General features: G+C 39.4%; 1 protein-coding gene across 6 annotated transcripts in view; it reads left to right on the top strand.

Moving 5' to 3' along the window:
• The window catches only part of drp2 (dystrophin related protein 2), a 168,354-nt gene that overhangs the window by 81,516 nt on the left and 67,231 nt on the right, over positions 1 to 19,607 (top strand). For 5 of the 6 annotated variants that reach the window (XM_019364752.2, XM_013271340.3, XM_005467432.4 and 2 more), the window contains one exon: positions 12,289 to 12,463. In XM_019364752.2, the coding sequence (XP_019220297.1) occupies positions 12,417 to 12,463 (47 nt within the window). In that variant the 5' untranslated portion in view covers positions 12,289 to 12,416. Of the gene's footprint in view, positions 1 to 7,245; positions 7,388 to 12,288; positions 12,464 to 19,607 lie in introns of those variants that run through there. The other variant, XM_013271341.3, reaches the window with a different exon arrangement.

A 19,607-nucleotide genomic window follows, 5' to 3' on the forward strand; every position in this document is an offset into this window, starting at 1 on the left:
GGAGGACACAGACTTGTCTGCAAGCACTTGCCATTTACTCTCTGTACTGTATTGAACCGGGAGGTTTGCCTTCAAAGTAAAATCTTTGCCTTTTGAAATGTGTTGATTGCAGCTATAATGGCCCAACTTTTACTTTGAAGGCAAATATTCTCTGTGTCTGATTGGGTTGCGCTTTTCACAGTTTCACATGCTTACTGCTGGTGAATGAATCAATCTCCTACAGACCAGTGCAATTGCAAGTAAGTGTTAAAAACCACTGAATGGTCTTTAGCCCTGTGTGAATGGTGTTTTAGTAATTAATTTCACCGCACTTGCAACTGGTTGGGGAATACACATTTTTCCCTTGAGATCAGTGGTTGCTAGATGATTGCTGACTCCTCTCTAGGATTGTGTGACAGGTCTAAAGCTTAATTAAATCCTAATGCTTTGTATTTAAACTGGGTTTTGTTTTTACATCTGTCTGCTTGGTCTAAAAGCTGTTCTTCTGCTCTTTTAGCCACTATAACAGTGTAATCACGTTAGTTTGCCAAAGGTGTGCTTGAAGTAATTTACGAGGATAAAATATTCAAACCTCTTAAGTTAATCACCATTTATGGTTTTGCTTAAGTAATGAGCTTTAACATCCATAAAATGAAGTCAAGTCCATTTTCTAAATCCTCCACCTATGATTTCAAACCCTGTGGCCCTCTGTTTTTAATTGCTAACTTTGATTTATGACTGCTTGTCAATTTCTGAAAAAGGAACTAAAGTCTTTGTTTGACAGAGGATGAAATATCTCAGCTGTCACCCCCATCCTTATAATAGACCCAAGACTTAAATCTTAATGTTATTACATTCTGGTTATAAGTCATAAACATAATTGAACAGATGAGTCTCAAATTGGATATTTGCATGAAATGTGGGCACAGATTGGAGTGAAATGAGCCGTAGGTGAAATTGCATATGGTTTTTCAGGTTTCATTAAAGGTTACACAGCTTTAAATAAAATTTTCTTGGAAAAAAGAGCGAGAGAAGCAACAATGATTGTATAAAAAAACAAAGGTCTTCACAGTGTGCTCATTATGGATGCTGTCTGGACCAGTGGAATCAGGAAAAGAGCTGAGTAAAGTGGACATTTGCTTCTGATCTATTTCTTGCTGGTGCAGCTGTTTGAAGTTGAGGCCACTCTGGGCACACAGCGAAAATAACTCAATCACTTCCAATAAGTTTTGTTTGCTATTGAGATGTCTCGTTTTCAAAAGAGGACTCAAAAACATAACGATATGTCAATTATTTTAGTAAGTATTCAAAACAAATCAAATTCTGAAATGTGCAGTAACATCTTAAAATAAAATAAAATAGAGTCACGGGGGGTTTGAAGTAAGTCTTTTTTTGTTTGTTTGCTTGTTTTTGTTTTTTTGCATGGGTTGTTACCGGTAGTCTGAGCCTTTCTAATCATTAGATGGGCATGAAACTCTCTTTGTTAAATCATCAGTAAGAAAAGATCTGCTTTGATTAAAAGTCAAAAGTTCTAGGCTCCTTACACGCAGACTTCTAAGAGTATTGTCTGCTTTTAATGTGAAAGCCTTTGCTCATTGTTGAACCTACAGAGAATTATCATCACTGGATTCTGCAGATGTATAATGCCTCTCAGTGCATTGTTTCGTTTAATGGCTCACAGTGTAGTTTCTAGACAAATCCAACTATTTTCAGCACAAAGCTTTGATAAACACATAACAACAAACAGACTGAACTGGGATAAGCAGAGAGGAAAATACAATAATAGTAACAATAAAAAAATACTTTGCTATAACTTATAATAAATCTTATACGCTCAGATTGTAAACCGAAACAGAAAAAAAGCAATAAGAGAGAAAAGGAATAAATAGGAATGAATTAAGATAAAGTGGAGAAAGCAAAACACAAGTTGACAGTAAACATAATAATTTCCAACATAAGAAGAAAAACGGCTACAATAAAAATAACTATAACAGAAATAACAAACAAGACAGCTGAACAATGACAAACAGACAACAGAAGAGTATAATATACAACATGACATAAAAGTTTATATATACACTGTATGTGTTTTCAGAGGTGATTCAAGTGAAGTTTCTAATTCTAGCTCATAGAGACCATCGTGGTAAATGTATAAACACTTTTTAAATTCAAGCCTCAACTGTGGAATTACCAGAATGACTGCATATGAACATCTAAGACTGGAGAACTGACTCATAGGGTACCCGTGTATGTATATATATATATATATATATATATATATATATATATATATATATATATATATATATATATATATGTGTATGTATATATATATATATGTGTATGTATATATATGTGTATGTATATATATGTGTATGTATATATATATATATGTATATATATATATATATATATATATATATATATATATATATATATATATATATATATATATATACATATATATATATATATACATACACATATATATACATACACATATATATACATACACATATATACATATATACATATACATATATATATATATATATATATATATATATATATATATATGTATATGTATATATGTATATGTATGTATATATATATATGTAGCTATGTTATATGGAGCAGCATATGTAATTAAACAGTCAGATGTGAACAAAACAGAACATAAGGTTAATGTTTTTTTTACACAGCAGGGCCAGAAACACAAATCCCACCAAGTACTAATTGGTGGGAATTTGTCCACACTAGTTTTCTTAATATGGCTTCTGTGTTGGCGAGCCTACTGCACTTCAAATAAACCTTACTGTTTTGCTTTTGTGTGGTGCTAAAACCAAAAGCAAATATTTTTTAAGTGCTTAGATCCATCCATCAATCTATTTTCTTCCATTTATCCAATTCAGGGAGTTTTGGAGCCTGTTTCAGCCGTCACAGGATGAAAGGCGAGTTACACCCTGGAGAGCAGCAGGAGTATGCATTCACCCATGGGGAGAACATGCAAACTCCACAGAGAAAGACCCCAGCTGGCTGTTGGATTCAAACTTAGGACCCTCTTGCTGTGAGGAAACAGGGCAAACCACTGCACCACTATGCTGCCCTAGCTTGAAATGTTGTTTTCTTGGCAAACAGGTGCTCGTTTTGAATCTTATGCTAGCAATCCCTAGATCACCTCTTAGACTACTATCCACTAAAAATCCAATATCAGAGTGATATTTCAGACATTCATTTGGTACTCTAGGAGCACTTCAGTCACCACATACAAATAAATGAAAACCATCATCACCTGACGTTAGAGTCGACAAAATAAGCATCTTGTAAAGTGCTCAAATGATACTTTCCGTCTTCCGCCTTCAGTAATAATGATGTTAATGTCAGCTGAGCCTCTAGTATTTTTCACTGCCAAACTCTTGCTTCAAATCAATCTTGAAAGGACAAAAAAAGCAATGGCACCATGTAAATATAATTAAATGTGTTGATGGCATGTTTGCTCCAGGGGGAAATTACTTTGTCATTGAAAAGATAATAAAGTACGAAGGGTAATGAAATATCTGGTTAGAGGGCAAAACACTGCTAGCATGACAATGTGTAGTCATGATGGGCCAAAGCAGGAAGGCGGCAGGAGGAGGGCAAGTGAAAGTCTTTTTTGCTCCTGCTGTTCTTCTGGTTTGCTTCCAATCACAAATCACTGTGCCACATGTCTGCAGACAAAAAGAGTCAAGCCTGGAAAGAGTGTGATGATGTATCATGGGGAAAGGTGGGAGTTTTACTCAGGCCTGTGATCAGCACGAACGTGAAGGGTATAGTTAATGTAGTTGGAAGTCTTCTGTGTGTGTGTGTGGATGTAGACAAAATGCAATAGTGAATCTGTGACTGTGTGTTTGCTGTGTCACTGGAGCTCCTCCAGCGTCTCCAGCAGTGTGTGACGAGCAGCTGTGAGGAGAAGCTCAACTCAACCCTCCTGCTTCACCAGCAGAGAGGGACTGAGAGCTGGAAGGTTTGTGTGTGTGTGTGTGTGTGTGTGTGTGTGTGTGTGTGTGTGTGTGTCTTCCTCTTTCTTCTAACTGGTAGCTGTTGAGGGGCTGTGGGACATCGGGGCAGAGCAGCAGGGAGGCAGTGGTCCAACCTCCACTAACCCCCATCAGGCACAAAGCCAAGAGCCTGCAACTGAAACAAGTCAGGACACACATCAACATGCATCTGCACACACACTCACAGAAATGCACATCTAGCCTTGCATCCACTCATATTTGCATGCTATTTAGCAGCAAGACTCCCGGACACTGATACTCTGAGTCATTGTTGGCTTGGCATTTATTTGTTGAAGTTAAATCAGTGCTCGGCACATTTAGTGAAGCACAGCCACAGAGTTCTGGGTGTCTGTATCAGCTTTTGCCAGGTCTTTTGGATAGTGCATAATGACTTTATCACTTCTGTTAAGTGTCGTAATTGTGGGTGTGAAAGCGTTGGAAATCGTTGTTGGCTTTAGCCTGCTGACAGAAGGATATGTTCACAACTACAGTACAAAACTAGTTCCACTTCAGTACAATCCATCTGTCACAGCTGAGGTATATTTTAAAATGAATAATTTCTCATTTCTAAGAACGAAACCTTAATGGCGCTCTGGTTAGACCTTAGTCTCACTGCATGAGTCTGGCGAGGTTTAAATTGCAGACTGTTTGGTTTTCAGATGTTTTCAACCTTCTATCCTCACTGCTTTTTTTCATGAAATATTGGACCTCTTCAAGCTTTTATAAATCCTTAAGCAGAAGCAATCGGAAAAGGAAACAAATTTTGCACAACTTCAAGACCAAGGCAATGGTTATCAACTTTAGCAACACAGCTGACATCCCAGCTAGAAAATCCAAAGCAGCTGGAGCGATAAAGTACCCAGCTGACTTTATATGGAAGATAAAAAAGCGTTTTATGCTGCATAAATCCTCAAATATACACTGCCTTTGTTGTGTCTTCTGTAGTACAGAAGTCAGGTCTCTGCTTTGCGATGAAAAGCTGAGCACGGGAAACAGGGTATGCTACAGCAAATAAGAGTATAGTGGGGGTATCCAAGAAATGTTTCTGATACTCAAGATAAAAAGAAACTCAGTTCTTAGAGGAAGGCTTGCAGTCTAAACACAAAGTAATAGATGGTGAGGACAAACACAGATTAAAACTCATCTTGGTTTTCCCCCCTCCAGAGGCATGTGTCTTCTAATGTGATGATTTTTTTTTTCTTTTTTGCACAGAACCAAATGGGAAGCTGTTTTCATAAACAATTTGGGAAAACAGATTTTCAAATAATTTTGGGGGGTGATCCATGGTCTTATCAGGACCCAACTTTACAGCTAAAGGGAGAAGAAAGTACAGAAAGGGAAAAACAAACCACGCTCTATGGTATCCCAAAAGGTTGATTCTGTTCATCTGGACGTAACGTTTTCAGTGGGAGAAACGTTTCGTCACTCATCCGAGTGACTTCTTCAGTCTCAGCTGACTGCAGGTTTCTCCAACCACAATGACTGAAACTAGCACCACTTACCTGGATGATTGAACATGCATCAAGCCACACCTTGAGGTCACTTTAAGGAAAATTTAGGAACAAAAAACATTTATGTACAGAAAAAAATGCCACACTTAATACATGCTCATGGCTGCAACAAAATTTGCTCTTTGCAGATAACACTGATTCAAACAGAGGAACTGTGATTTGATTACAAATGTGTAGCTTAAAACCTATAGGCATGTACTGTGATTAAAATCTCACAAGAATCCAGCTGCCTTATAAAGTAACATCTCCTAATCCTGATGTGTCAGTAGTGCTCGTGCATGAACTCTCACACCTAGAAAGAGGTAACAAATATTCAGCACTGCAGGTTTGACTGTACTACACCAATATTTCAGACAGATTTCTTTATTACAAGAGATAAAATACCTTGAGACTTCCACGTTAAATTAATGAAGTAAACTGGTGACAGAAATGTTCAGCAAGACTTATATTCTACAGCAGGGGTGTCAGACTTGTTTTAGTGTGTACAGCCTTTTACAAAACAGCCTGGAAAATAAGTCCAGTTTCAACGTGCCTCAGTTTTATGGATTTAGTCATTCTAATATCAAAGAAACGCTACTGCTGTGAATCAGTGAAGCACATTTGCATACTGTAGCTTCTCGGATTTACCACCTTACACACAATACAAAGCTATCCAGTTGGCCAGGTTTGACCATTTGGCCGACCCATTTCCATACCTTTGACAGTCCTGGTCTACAGCTCTGCTAGTAGCTCTGCGAGGCTGCACTCAAACTCACTGGTGCTTTGAGCTAATTGCTTGCATGCTAAAATGCTGATTTTTAGATTGTTTCATATTTATGTTTAATGTCTAACATTTTCTCATATGCAGTAAATTTAAATTACAGCAGAGGCTGATAGTAAAATTAGGCTGTTGTTAGTCTGGCTGATGTTACGTCATAAACCATGTTAATGCTATGAGAGTGACTTGATGATGTGCTAAATGAAAAGTCAGGTCATCAGTGTGAACAAAATTCATTTTGAGAGAAACATGACCACACTTTATGGCAATCTATGCAATATTTGTCTAGGCCTATTATGCAAAACATAAACTATTAACAGCAAACCAACGTTAATGCTTAATTGAAACTTGAAAAAAAAAGTTATTATGCTGGCGAGCAAACATTTCACGACTGTCAGCCTAGTTGTTGAGATGTTGCTTGCTCCGAAGCCACGGCACTACCTTGGCTAAGGATCCAAACAAAGAAAAGCAACATCAAAAGCTTCAGAATTAAAAATTTATGAAAAAGTTTTATGAAATATTTACCTTTACTTGCTCTTCATCTTCATTCTCTGTATCTGCTAATATTTCTTCTTGTATTTTTCCTTTTCGTTGTGCCTCAAAAGTCCCTGTTTTAGTTCCTCTGACCCTTGATCTTTATTACAAATTAAGTTGTTGGAATTTTATTTAAATTTTTCTCTAACTACAAACTGTTCCCCTAACTATTAGTGCATGTTTTTGTGCAGTGATCAGAGTGTGTGTGGGTCGAAGGACATCAGGCAGATGGCCTTTTCTTCCTGTTGGTGGTGAGCAGTGGGGGCTATGTAGGTGTAAGAAGGAATGTGCAAGGACAGAGACGTCTTTGACCAGGACCAAAGTTTCTGCTTATTAGTTCACACATCTCTCCCCATGCCTGTGCCTGTCTCCTTGTTTTCCTACCTCCAGTTCTCTTCCTGGATCTTTCTTTCATCCTTATCTGCATCCCAAACTTATCTCTGCACTCTCTGCCATGCCAACCAGTAGACTGGGTAAATAATGTCAACGCTCGGTTACCCGTGGTGGCGGGTTTAACAGCGTGAATCTGAGCCTTCATTTAGAGCCACGCAGGAAGTCATATTATTCAGGTAGGCGCTGCACATTGTTAAAGAACTGTATTAATTTGCAAAGCTCCAGTAATGAAAGTAAATCCTTGTTATCTTATTGCTTCTCCGGGATATCTGAACTAAGTCTTGATTCCTTCAGATTAATATCAACATGTAGACTTGGTGTAGCAGCACAGTGGCTTTGATCCTCTCAAGCTTTATCTGCACAGTTGAACTGTCTTTTCTCCTTTGCTTTGTGAAATCCAGCAAAGCTTTGTGTGCTATCTTTTATCATCTTCAGCTCCTTTGATTTTGCATTCACATATTGTCTGGGAAATGTTCTTACAGGTTGCCTCGGCTTGAGTGGTCAGAGAAAAGAACAAAAGGCAGATATGCTGTCTGTACTGTTAACATAATTGGGGCAGTTTTTAAAGTGTTGAGATGTGATTTCTGTTGGAAACGGTCACGAAAAGAAAAAAGAGAGAGATGAGTGTTGTAGCCATAGCAGCAAGACGAATATTGTTTGTGTCACTTTGTGGCATGTCAGTGAAATCTCAGCTGGTTTTTCAGCATCTTAGGAAAACATGCAGTACATATGCTTGACTGAGCAACGCCACATCCAATCAAGGCCATAAATAATGCATGTTTAAAGCTTGACTCATGTTTTTGAAGTTTAAAGCGAGAGACAGAACCACCTAATGTCTTGCACTGTGGGCTGATACATGCCTGCCTGATGCAAATGTGCGCCTATGAGACTGAGATAACATAGATATTTGCATTAAATGACTTATGTAGACATCACTTATCCTTTGTTATCATTTATAATTGAATTTACTGCAGAAAAAAATTATAAACTTGCTTAAAAATAATATTTAATACATTTTGTAAATAGAATATTCCAGGTGCAATGACGCATGACCTTGTGTCTTTATATGAAGTCCTGGCAGCTGCATGAGAAAAAGCTGCAGAAGAGAGAACTGAGGTCCCCGCCTGTCACTCAGTTTGTGCCTCACTCCTGAAACAAACCTCTCTCAGAGCTATCTTTCACCCTTGGGGTATTCCCTTGATGTCTGCAGTGGCGTGGTTGATGGTCGTCATTGTTCAACTCCATTTCACATTTTGACAAGGCAGCTTTCCAAGGCAAACAAACAACCATGTTTCTCTTCTGCAATGTGTGTCTTCTGTTTACTCATTTGCATTCATTTTTATTCACAAATGGCTAAGTGAATCAAATCTGTCTGTAGAATAGAAAGGCTTTATTGTGCGTTCTTATTTTTAAAAGGTGTGCTGGAGATGCTAGTGGGGTCTTTGCAGTGCAAACACTATATGCAGAGTCACACGTGACCTCTGCTTACCAGCAAACGGAAAGAGACACTGAGCACAGGAGAGAGTGGGAGAGATGTGCCGGGTAGTGCTGATTCATACAAGTTTCACCTACACTAACGGGAGCTGTCTGAGGAAAGAAAAGGAAGGGAAGGAAGTGGAGAGATAACAGGAGACAGTAGTGAGGATGAGATGGTTATTATGATTCATATGAAATAGAAAAAAAAAACTACAGCCAATCTGAAGTTAGATGGCCTGCCGAACAGACTGGAAAGGTAGAGAGAAGAATATATCTGCAGAGGATAGAAAGGAGAATAAATATGCAGGCAGAGGACTGTAAGGATAAAGAAAGGAGATGAGTGGGCTGAAAGCAAGTCTATTCTTCCGTCTCACTGGGGAGTCATTCACTGAAATGTTGAAAGTGCAGCTAAAGTTCCTTCCTGGTTCATACTGGGCTCAATTAAGCTTGAAAGAGAAATGCTCTGCAACCCGGGATGCAACCACCAGGGGCTCCACCGCTGACTGCCACCTAAACCACAAGGCATTGAACCAGTATGGCACCTCCTGCCAGAGGCGGGCCCATAGGAGTGCGGCCCCATGTTTCTCTTTCAAGTTGCGCCTGGCCGAGCCCCGTGTGCCAAGCTCCAGTCACCAGGTGTTTTCCCTTGAGCATTGCTGAAGTAGATTAGGCATTTGGCTAGAATGCCTTCTGGGCACCTCCTGGGTGAGGTGTTTTGTGTATGTCTACCTAGAAGGAGGCCCCAGAGCAGACCCAGTACTGAAGGAGAGATTACATCTATGGGCTAGCTTGGGAACACCTCAGTGTCCCCCCAGAGGTGGCCGTGGAGAAAGAGGTCTGGGTATCTCTGCTTAGACTGCAGCCCCTGCAGCAGAGAGGGATGGGCAGACACTCGAAAGGAAGCAATGATAAGGACTAACAAATATTTTTTTTCTTTTTAAATATCTTAATTCTTTTGAATATTAATAATGATTATAAATCTTAAACAGCTGTCCTTGAATGAGGACAACTATTTAATATAAGCTGTTTAAACATAAGCTGCTTTCACACAAAAGATCAGGAGAATAATTTAACAAGACTGTCTGAGGTTATCCTTTCTCACAAAGAAATAGTGTGGGGTTTGGGCGAAGGAGTAGCCTGACCAAAGTGTGCAGGAGGCAGGAGACAGGAGACAGCCACTCACAAGCTGGGAATTCACCAGACTATAACCTTGGTTTTTCTGACACCGATGCAATCAAACATTACATCGACCTCGTACTCTGGAGCTGGCAGGTTTATGTTAGAGACGACTGGATTGGACTTTTGTGTTTGCACTTGCATCTCCGCAGAATAATCTTTAGAAAAGGGTCACTGTGCAGTGAATATATGACATGGGACAGATTTATTGATTCTCTAAGTCTCTGTAATGTAGTAGAGGGATGAAACACCATTCTTTCAAAAGAAATTCCCTAATTTGGTGTTTTGATGGTAGTGTTAGACAGCATCTGTCACCGGTGTTCTGCTGTATCGAGAGCTGGTAACTGTGAAGGCCTTAGCATATGATTCACACCATTTTCACACTCATCGACCGTTCAGAGACCACTTGAGACCTGTGGATGCTCAAAGAGACCATTCCCATCAGGACAGAGATGTCTCATCACAGGATAAAGGTGATCACCCAGAAGAACTTTGTATTGACGCAGTAATCCTTCTTTCCAAGCATTGGAATAGACCCATTTTATCGTCAACATCACTGGAGGTTCTGAGCTTAATTTCTTGATTGCTTTGTCTCTACTTTGTAGACTTATATTTAGAATAAAAGCATGCATCGACTTTTCCCTATAAAGTGAAATGAATAACCTTCCAAACTTCATGAACCATCCATAAAATATCAGAAAATAATGGAATTTCCTTCTCCATTATCAGTTTCAAATGTTTTTGCTTGTCTGACAAACTTTGACAAAATCCCCCCCAAAAAGGGAAAATGAAACAAGCAAACAGTAACAACAAAAAACCAAATGATTCAGTTATTAAAAATAACAATAAATGATCAATATTTTTTTTTCCAATTTGTCAAACACAATTACTAAAGCTCAATATAAATAAATGAATACATGACCAAAGATTAGACCTGGCAGGTCAGCATGCAGACCAAGAGTCACCTGTGCCGTCTGAAGTCTTGTATGTGTTGTTTTTATAGTCTTTACAGTCCCAGCTAGTTTCAAAAGTAGACATGGTGATAGCTTAATCTGTTTGAGTTGACCACTGAACCTTTAGTGGTTTAGGACTTATTTTGATAGGTGCATATTTGTGTGAGTAGTGAGTGCAGTATTTTGTCCCTTTGCTGCTTTAGATGGATGGCTGACTGCTCCAGTGAGTGTTAAAGGTTGGGTTCTCCTGTGGGGGAGATAAGATCAACCAGTTTCAAAACAATCTGATAAGAGCCTTCTGACCAACACAGGGGAAGCTGCCGGTCATGGTGTGTGAGCGTGTATTTCTGTGTGTGTTATAAAGGCTGAGGGTGTAAGCTCAGATGCCCAGCTGCTGCAAAGGTAAAGGTTGTGAAATGAACACAAGAGACAGGAAGCCTCAGACAGCCCAGTGACCGAACATGAGATTTATCATGACCTGCGAACCTGGAAAAGCTTGTCCTGCTCCGAATGCCACTTATTACTCTGTGTGTGTATTTGTCCGTATGATAGGCCGTGTGTGCTTGTGTGTGTGGACTAACTCCTTGATATTTTTTCCCCCCTAGCTCCATCAAGAGGATTGCACCTCTTCATATCTAGCCTCGAATACCCCCTCACTCTAAAAGTCTGTGAAAAAGAGGCTTTTTGTCTACGTTTGTTTCCTGAGTTTAATGGATTGGAATAATGGGATAAAACTGCTGGTGTCTCATGATTCAGGTTTTCTGTCTCACCAACCGGGCAGGGTTGTTACATCTGGCCCCTATTTGTTGACCACGCTTTTGTGTGTTTCGTGCTTCACATTTGCGGATATTGTTTATTAATGGTTACATACTCCTTACTGTTTTTAACGATGATGTCTCCCTCCCCCCCAAGTTCTAGACTTTATGTGGTCATGATTGATGAGCATGCAACTGCTCCTTGGCAGATAGTTTGAGAAATCTGCTCTCAACAGTCGACATTTTTTGTCTTCGATTCATTATTCACTTTCATGTTAAGAATTAATGTGTCTTGTTTTAAAAGTGACAAAACTCTGTGTTTTTTATTCCGATAGATTTTATTTTTTAAGACCATCAAAAAATGGTTGGGAATTGGGTTTGTAGCTTTAAAAACATGTTTTTATAGGTTGCTGTGTCTGTATATATGGCTTTCATGTTTGTGAAACAGATCCAGGCTTGTCAGACACCAAAACACATCAGTTTAATATTGTGAAGAAAGAATTTAACGCATTGGAAAGCCATCACTGTAGCACTGAATCTTTTATCTTTTGTTTCTTTTTCAACTAATGTTGTGTCACAACAAAAGTTGAGGGTTTTGGGTTTTTCACCTCAATGGTTTTAAATGTAAGAGTAGAACATCATCTATCAGCGATCAATTCAAATTTGTCCAAACTGTAATACTCACCTGTGTATGTCCTGCTGTGTGTGTGTTTTTAGCTGCGGGGCGGCCTTCGTGGCCGGGATGCCACTGTGTGCCATGCCAGTCCACAGTGGACGGTGAGGGGCAGGAGGAGGGCACTGAGTGTAGGAGACTGAGAGGGGGTGGCCCGAATCAAACAGGAGAAATGAACCTCTGCTGGAATGAGATCAAACGCAAATCGCACAATATCCGGTAAGTTAGCACTCACGCTGGTTTTCACAGAGGTCAAAGCCATTTGGAAAACCAGGAACCATCTGTATGGATGATTGTTTCAAAGAAGCATGCCGTATGTACCTGGGAACAGAGGCTGACTGCAGACTTTTTGGGTGAAATGAACCCGTCTTGATTGCTTGCAGTTGATATCCTCAGCTCTATGGTAACAAAATTGCTGATTGCTCTTCTGTATCTGCGAGTTTTTCTCAAAAGATATAAACATGCTTTTTTCTAGGCGCAGATGATTGTAAGCTGCATCCAATCAGCTTTTTTTTTATGGAACTGTTTCACCATCATCACAGTCCAAACACATCTTGGCATGCTGAGATTCACTCAGTTTAACTTAATGTTTCTAAAGCCAGTTATTTCTATTGAGGCACTGATGGAAAGAACGAACAAGGCAAAGCTTATTCCTGTCCTCTTTATAAGCACTTTAGAGATGCACAATGAAGTAATAATGTAATGTTGGAGTGGCTTTTGGCTTTACAACATCTATACATAGAATTTGTTTGTGCAGTATCTATTAATAATAACCCAGCGTTTTAAAGTTGCACCCTTATTTATGGCTGTTGTCATTTTGTGGTTATATCCCTGTGGGGAAAACAACAAGTTCACATGCAGCCCGTCACACAGTAGCTCCGGAGCTAATGTAATGTCCATTTACACTGTTCTTTGCTTGTTTTCTATTTTCCACCTAATGATTCTTCATGTTGCTATTCACTGTGTTCAGGCAATTAAAAGCATTGTCTGATAATGTGCTGTCACACAATAATACATTTCAGTTCTCTTTCCAGTCAGCTTATTAATTATTCCTATAATATAGGTTAATGCTGCCATTGCACAAGTTGTACTTGAGAGATGTGCCAGTGAAAAACAATTACGGGGCGTTCATGTTATTCTTTGATGCTTAATTGGAAACTGTCCGGGCTTGCTGTATCATTTTTATTTCTTCAATTCAACTGGCATCCTGTTTAGACAATTGGCCCCTTAATTGCTTACTTGACCCTGATGTATCTAAGAAGGGGGAGGGGGAGGTTAAGGAAGGATAGTTGTTAAATTGGGTAGGACAGTTTCCCCTGCAGTCCTGTGTAATGAGATCACTATGGATGGCCTGCAGTGGCTGTTTATATCCGAGCAACACTCTGACTTCATCAGGCTGAGAGAGGAAGAGAGGAATACAGGACGACGTCGATGCGGGGAGGAAGAGAGAGATAGAGAACGGGTATTAAATCTTCACACGAGAGAGATGCTATGCAGGAAAATGGGAGTGGCGAGAGGGAAAGAATGAATGAATGAATGAGAAAGAGCTTTGGCGAAGAGCTGTCTAACCTTGAGGGTGAGTGCTGTCCAGATGAAACGTCTGACTGCGTTCAGTGCCAGCGGCTGGACAAGCGCAGACAACTGGCTTTATAATGGCCTGTCTGGCACTGATTGACAGGTGGTTGAGGCTTTGTTCTAATAAAGTCACGGGAGCTTCCTTCTATTGTTTAAAGTCTCCTGCATTATCCTTTATAGTATACTGTACCTAGACTAAACTAATTTAAACTTTCCCTGTTGTACTGCAGTATTCTTTTCTGAAGTGTGACTAACAGCTCCGTGAGGCTATAATTAAGCACTGTAGTGCTTTGAGTGATCTCAGTGACAAATGTGCACCTTTGCAGTTGAGGTAAGCAGGTGGAAGGTTAACAGGTTTCCCAAAGTAAGCATACTGACCTTTCCTTCCTTCCATTGGAGAAAATACATTTAAACATGCCTAAAATGGCATATAGGCGCATTTCCACTTAAAAGGAATGACAGAGTCTGTATTAGGTGAGACTGTGCTTGTACAAACACAACTGGCTTTTGACCAGGATGCTGGGATTTGAATCTCATCACAGATCAGGTTTCAGCTTGAATCATTTCCACTCACTATGTGGTAAGGATTATGAAATGATTATGATTTTGATTAAAATACGCCTTTTTAAAACGTTGAGGCTGATAGACACCTCTTTTTTTTCACCTATGATTTCCAAGATGCCGAGGTCTCTAAAGATGATACTGCCAGTACATATATTATTATATTTTTATATTTCACACACAGCATCTGCGTTGGCCAACTTGTTGATAACAGCTTGTGGTCACAACCTTTTTTTTGGAAGGGGGGTTATTTCTTGTGAATCACTGGATCTGTTGTGCTTCACTTTGCCTTTGTTGTTACTGCTTCTTTTTATTGCTTTTCCTTTTGGGTATGTTGCTTTCCTTGTTTTTCTTTCTTTGTCTGTTTTCCCTCCGTAGTCTCCCTCACTCTCATTAACATTGCCTGTTTAGTTTTGTGCTCTGTTTTGTCCAGCTGCTCTCCTCTGGTTTTTTCAGTCCATCCTTTTTGCTTGCCTGTGTGCGTCTCCGGTGCTCCTAGTTTTCTGTTTTGCTTTCCTTTGCAGCCCCTTCTGTGTTCATGGTATTTTAGGTTTTCATATTTGGATTTGTGTGCATTAACTACCTTTTTCTTCTGTGTTTGAGTCCCTGAACTTTTTGACACAGGAAAGTAAATGCGCTGCTTATAGAAATTGAAAACGGCATTTGCTATCCAGGTATTTGAACTGATGGTAGAGCTACTTGATAAACACTAAATGACTTCAGTTCATTCTCGTCAAACCATTTTATACATTTTGAGATATTTCTGTTAGGTCAAAGTCGACACCTGACCAACACAGCCACCCTTACAGTGATGCCCCAAACTCCTGAGTAGACGGGGAAAAGCAGCTTTTCAAAATTTGCTGATTGCCCTGTATGCTCAGAGAATTTAACAAATTAAGATAAGGAGTAAACAGTGTAACAAAATGCATTCTCTAACCGTTTACAGACGGCAGTGGCACTGTGAATTTATCAGCGTGACACAGTGTCGCTCAGCTAATTGGACTCAGTGCTGATAACAGAAGGTTAGGGGCTTGATCACTTTTTTGGCATCTCACAAAGAAAATTGGCAAAATCATTACACCATGAGCCACTCCACTCACACTCACCCTCACCAGCTGTGTAGCATGTGTTATTGACTACAAAATAGCACTTTGATGCCTTTGGCAAAAAATATAGACATGCTGTTTTTATTGCTGTGTGCTTTGTACTCTATCAAGTTGTGGTTTAATGTCTTATGCAGCACTGAGATAATAGCCCCAAACAAGTGGACCACAGCATTGTATTGCACTGTGTCTATCATAATCACTGCTAACTGATTATGAATACATATATAAAAGAGACATTTATTACTCCAACCATATTGGTGAGACTATTCAGCCATCTGTAACTATTATATAAGAAAATACAGTAAGAGAGTGTAGGAGGTTTCAGTGAATTTATGCTGTTTTTCTCAGTAGAGACTGATTTATAAAGGGATCAGTTGTTCTTTTAGCTGTTTTGTAATTTATTCAGTGGACAATCAGAGAATTATCTTTGATTCCTTTTTCATTTCTCAGTTTGTGTCCATTCGACTGGATGCCTTTAATAAATTTGAAAAATCGAGAAAAGGGAGCTTATTTTGCCTTTATTGAGCCATGATATCGCTGAATGAAGCATCTTTTAAAACTGTGAGAGAAAAAAATGCGAGGCTTGTGCAGCTGTCACATTCCATCTGTCTTTATAGTTGAACGATCCATTTCAAAGTGAAAATTAATCCAACTAATCCGTGTGTGTTTCTGAAGCTATTATGTCTGTTTGTGATGGTGCTTCTACAGTACTTTGAAAGAAATGGTAATAATGGGCATGTGTGTAATTGACTGGCTCTCCTTATATTTTATACTTTATCAGGGTTCTCAGAGGATGAATCTAACCGGCTTTTGGCTTTTACTCTATGCCACTATCCTGTTTATAGCTGTTAGTGAGTGCAGTTCTATCCAGTCCCATTAAACTGGGTTCAGACATCCATGTTTGATTCAGACTATTTACAGCTGATAAAATGGGTTGCTAGAATAGCTGTATACTTTGAATGGTTGCTTTTTGTCTATTTAAAACCTCTTAGTTTTACTCATCTGCCCCACTGCAAGATTGCTGGCTAAGGCAACAAGTCCTCCAAGTAAACAATCTTATTAGTTTTTGTTCCTACCATTAAGTGGAGTGTTTCCATTTAATAGAGTGTACACAGTTTACCTTAAAAGGCTGTTGAAATAGAGGTGGCACAAAACATGAGGTTGATGAGGTTTGAGTTTCATCTCACAGCCCTTGCTGTTCATGTATGTTTTCACTAATTGTTTGGATAGATTTAGACCTGAAATCCACTCAATTATCGGATTAAGGTTGGAGAAGTTGGAGAGTCAAAAAACTGAATTGCTGGTTAAATCAGGATTGGATGTTGAACTGCTGACCTTATGAGAAAAGATAAGGGGCTTAACAATCTTAGCCATGAACAGTGACAATTTATAATGATCCTTTCACAACAGGAACAAAATAATGTGTAATGTGATATGGCACTAAGAATCTCCTCAGCCGTGGCATTTATCAATTTAAATGTCATTAGGTGGCACATCAGCCTTCTTCCCTTATCAAGGTTTTTGTAAAGAGTGAAAAAGATTCAGTTCATGGATTTAACAATTTTGGAAAACAAAGCAAATTTAACATTTAAATGGTCTGCCTATTTTATGTTTGCCTTTATTTTACCTAAAATCTTAGAGTTTGTGCAAATACTGTAAACAAAGGTCACTGGTTTAAATAGAATTATTCACATGGCTTCTAGAAGCATCGTAACTATACCACATAACCCCTTTTTTGGCCCCTCTTCTGTAGAACCAGCTCCCAGTTTGGATTTGGGAGACAGACACCCTCTCTACTTTTAACATTAAAGGCTTAAAATGTTCCTTTTTGATAAAGCATATAGTTAAGGCTGGATCGGGTGACCCTTGACCCTCCCTTAGTTACACTGCAATAGACACAGGCTGCTGGAGGCTTCCCATAATGGACTGAGTGTTCTTTCTTACTCTCTGTGTTTATACACCACTCTGCATTAAAGCTTAAGTTCTTATTAATCTCTGGCTCTCTTCCACAATGTGTCTTTTGTCTTGTTTCCCTGCCCTCACCTCGTACTAGTTGTGGCAGATGACTGTGCCTCCCTGAGCCTGGTTATGGTTTCTTCCTGGTAAAAGGGAGTTTGTGCTTTTACTACATCCTCTCTATGAGGGTCTTTACCTTAAAATATAAATGACATGACTGTTGTTGTGATTTCAGCTATATATAAAAGAAAATTGAGTTGAATTAAAAAGTGTAATAACAATTAAATAACACCTGTTTTTGTGAACAAACTAGTTGGTCATTTTAGTGTGGGAGGACAGTTTCAATCATGGCGTTTTTCCAGTGAGGCTGGAGCTACCGCATCCTATTTTTGCATACTGTTGTAGTGAAACAAAAATAGGCTGTTGCTGAATCATCACAGTTCATTTGCAGGTATGACTTTGCTTCCTCCAAACAGACTTTCTGTCATAGTTTAGCTGATTAGTGTTAACCATATTGATAACAATAACAAGCATTGTTGAGGTTCAGCTGTGCCACGTAGGGACATGCCCACTGTTATTCACTGCAGGGAATGCCCACAGGGGTTCGTGTGGGTAGCTCAGTGGCATGCTATGAATTTATTTGCCGCATGGCTCGGATAACTGCAGAGAGCCAACCACCCACGCTCAGCGTCTGTCTGAGGGCAAAGGGAGACCTCTGAGTCTGTTTTTGTTATTATGACAACACCTCTATCTGTATTCACATCTATCACGTCTAGCAGTGTCCTCCTAATTCAAGATATCTTTTATTTCCATTTACCTTGAATTTCTGCACATTTTCCTCTTGCAGATCTCACCTTGTTCTGCTGGTGCTATTTTTTTCTTGTGCTATCCTCCACCTCCACATCATCCTATGCTTACTAGCAATTCTAGAGATGTTAGCGTGGTCCCCCTTTGGTTATTTGTGCCCCACTTTTCCTACATCACCCATAGGAAAAGCTACAGTATGCTCCCCGCAGGGCTTATTTAGCTCCAATTACATGTTAATGATAATTAAATTGTTCAAGGCTGGGGTTAAAAACCTATTCTTCTATAGTTGCTAGTGACAGGGTCTGATGTATGTGGCACTCTTTTGGGAAGTTTAGCCATCAATCATTTAGTCACTCGAAGGAGTGGATTTTGTTTTTACTGCTGCCTGAGAATCATATTGAGATCTAGTGGTTTATTTCAAGAAAAGGCTGCATTCTTCTAAAGTGCTTTGTATGTATTTGCTCAGTCTCACTGTATGTCCCTGTAATACTGATGGATGAAGTTTAAGCCACAAGGCCAGCTGCTGTAAATGTGGCCCAGATTTCAGGGGTTTTGATTTTACCATTTGTAAGCCTTTTCCGTGTCTTAATCAATTACTTAATCAATTCTATAATAAATTAAAGACTCGTAAAACACTCCTTCCTTCTCTTTCCTTGAGAGGCTGCCATTGATGTCACACATATCATGCTGCTCAAATGCTGGTAACCAAGGAAATGAAAATCTGACAAGGAAGGAATTACAGCTTTAAGAAAGCGTATCTGGTGGCAAGGCTGAAAAAACAAACTTTGATACACTTTAATGATAAAACAAATGATTGGGGAATTAGGATCCCCATGAATAATATGGCAAGTTACCACATAGAGTGTGTGTGTGTGTGTGTGTGTGTGTGTCTGTGTGTGTATGCATGTTCCTGTCTAGCTATCTTTGTGAGGACCGAAATCTGCATTCTACTATACTTGTGAGAACCAACAGTCACTTGTGAGGACACACTCACCGGTCCTCACAAGTTCGAAGGCCTTTTACCATTATGTCAATGAAGGTCCTCACTAAGATAGCTGAGTGGGCTTGTGTGTGTGTGTGTGTGTGTGTGTGTGTGTGTGTGTGTGCGAGTGCGTGTGCGTGTGTGTGTGTGTACAAACAAGCTTCAAATTAAGCAAAAGTAAGTAGAGCACTGAACTATACCTTCTCACCAGTCATTTGATGCAGAACAAATCAGAAGTGGTTTGTGCAGATTAGAGACAATGTAGGACGTTTTGGACCGCTGCAGTGTTTGACTAGCATTAAAAATAATGAGGTTTTGTGCTCACCCTGTACAGAGGCAAGCTGAATGGTTTATATGAAGCAAATCAAATCCACAA

The sequence above is a fragment of the Oreochromis niloticus genome, linkage group LG2, assembly GCF_001858045.2.
Source record: "Oreochromis niloticus isolate F11D_XX linkage group LG2, O_niloticus_UMD_NMBU, whole genome shotgun sequence".
Classification (NCBI taxonomy): Eukaryota; Metazoa; Chordata; class Actinopteri; order Cichliformes; family Cichlidae; genus Oreochromis; species Oreochromis niloticus.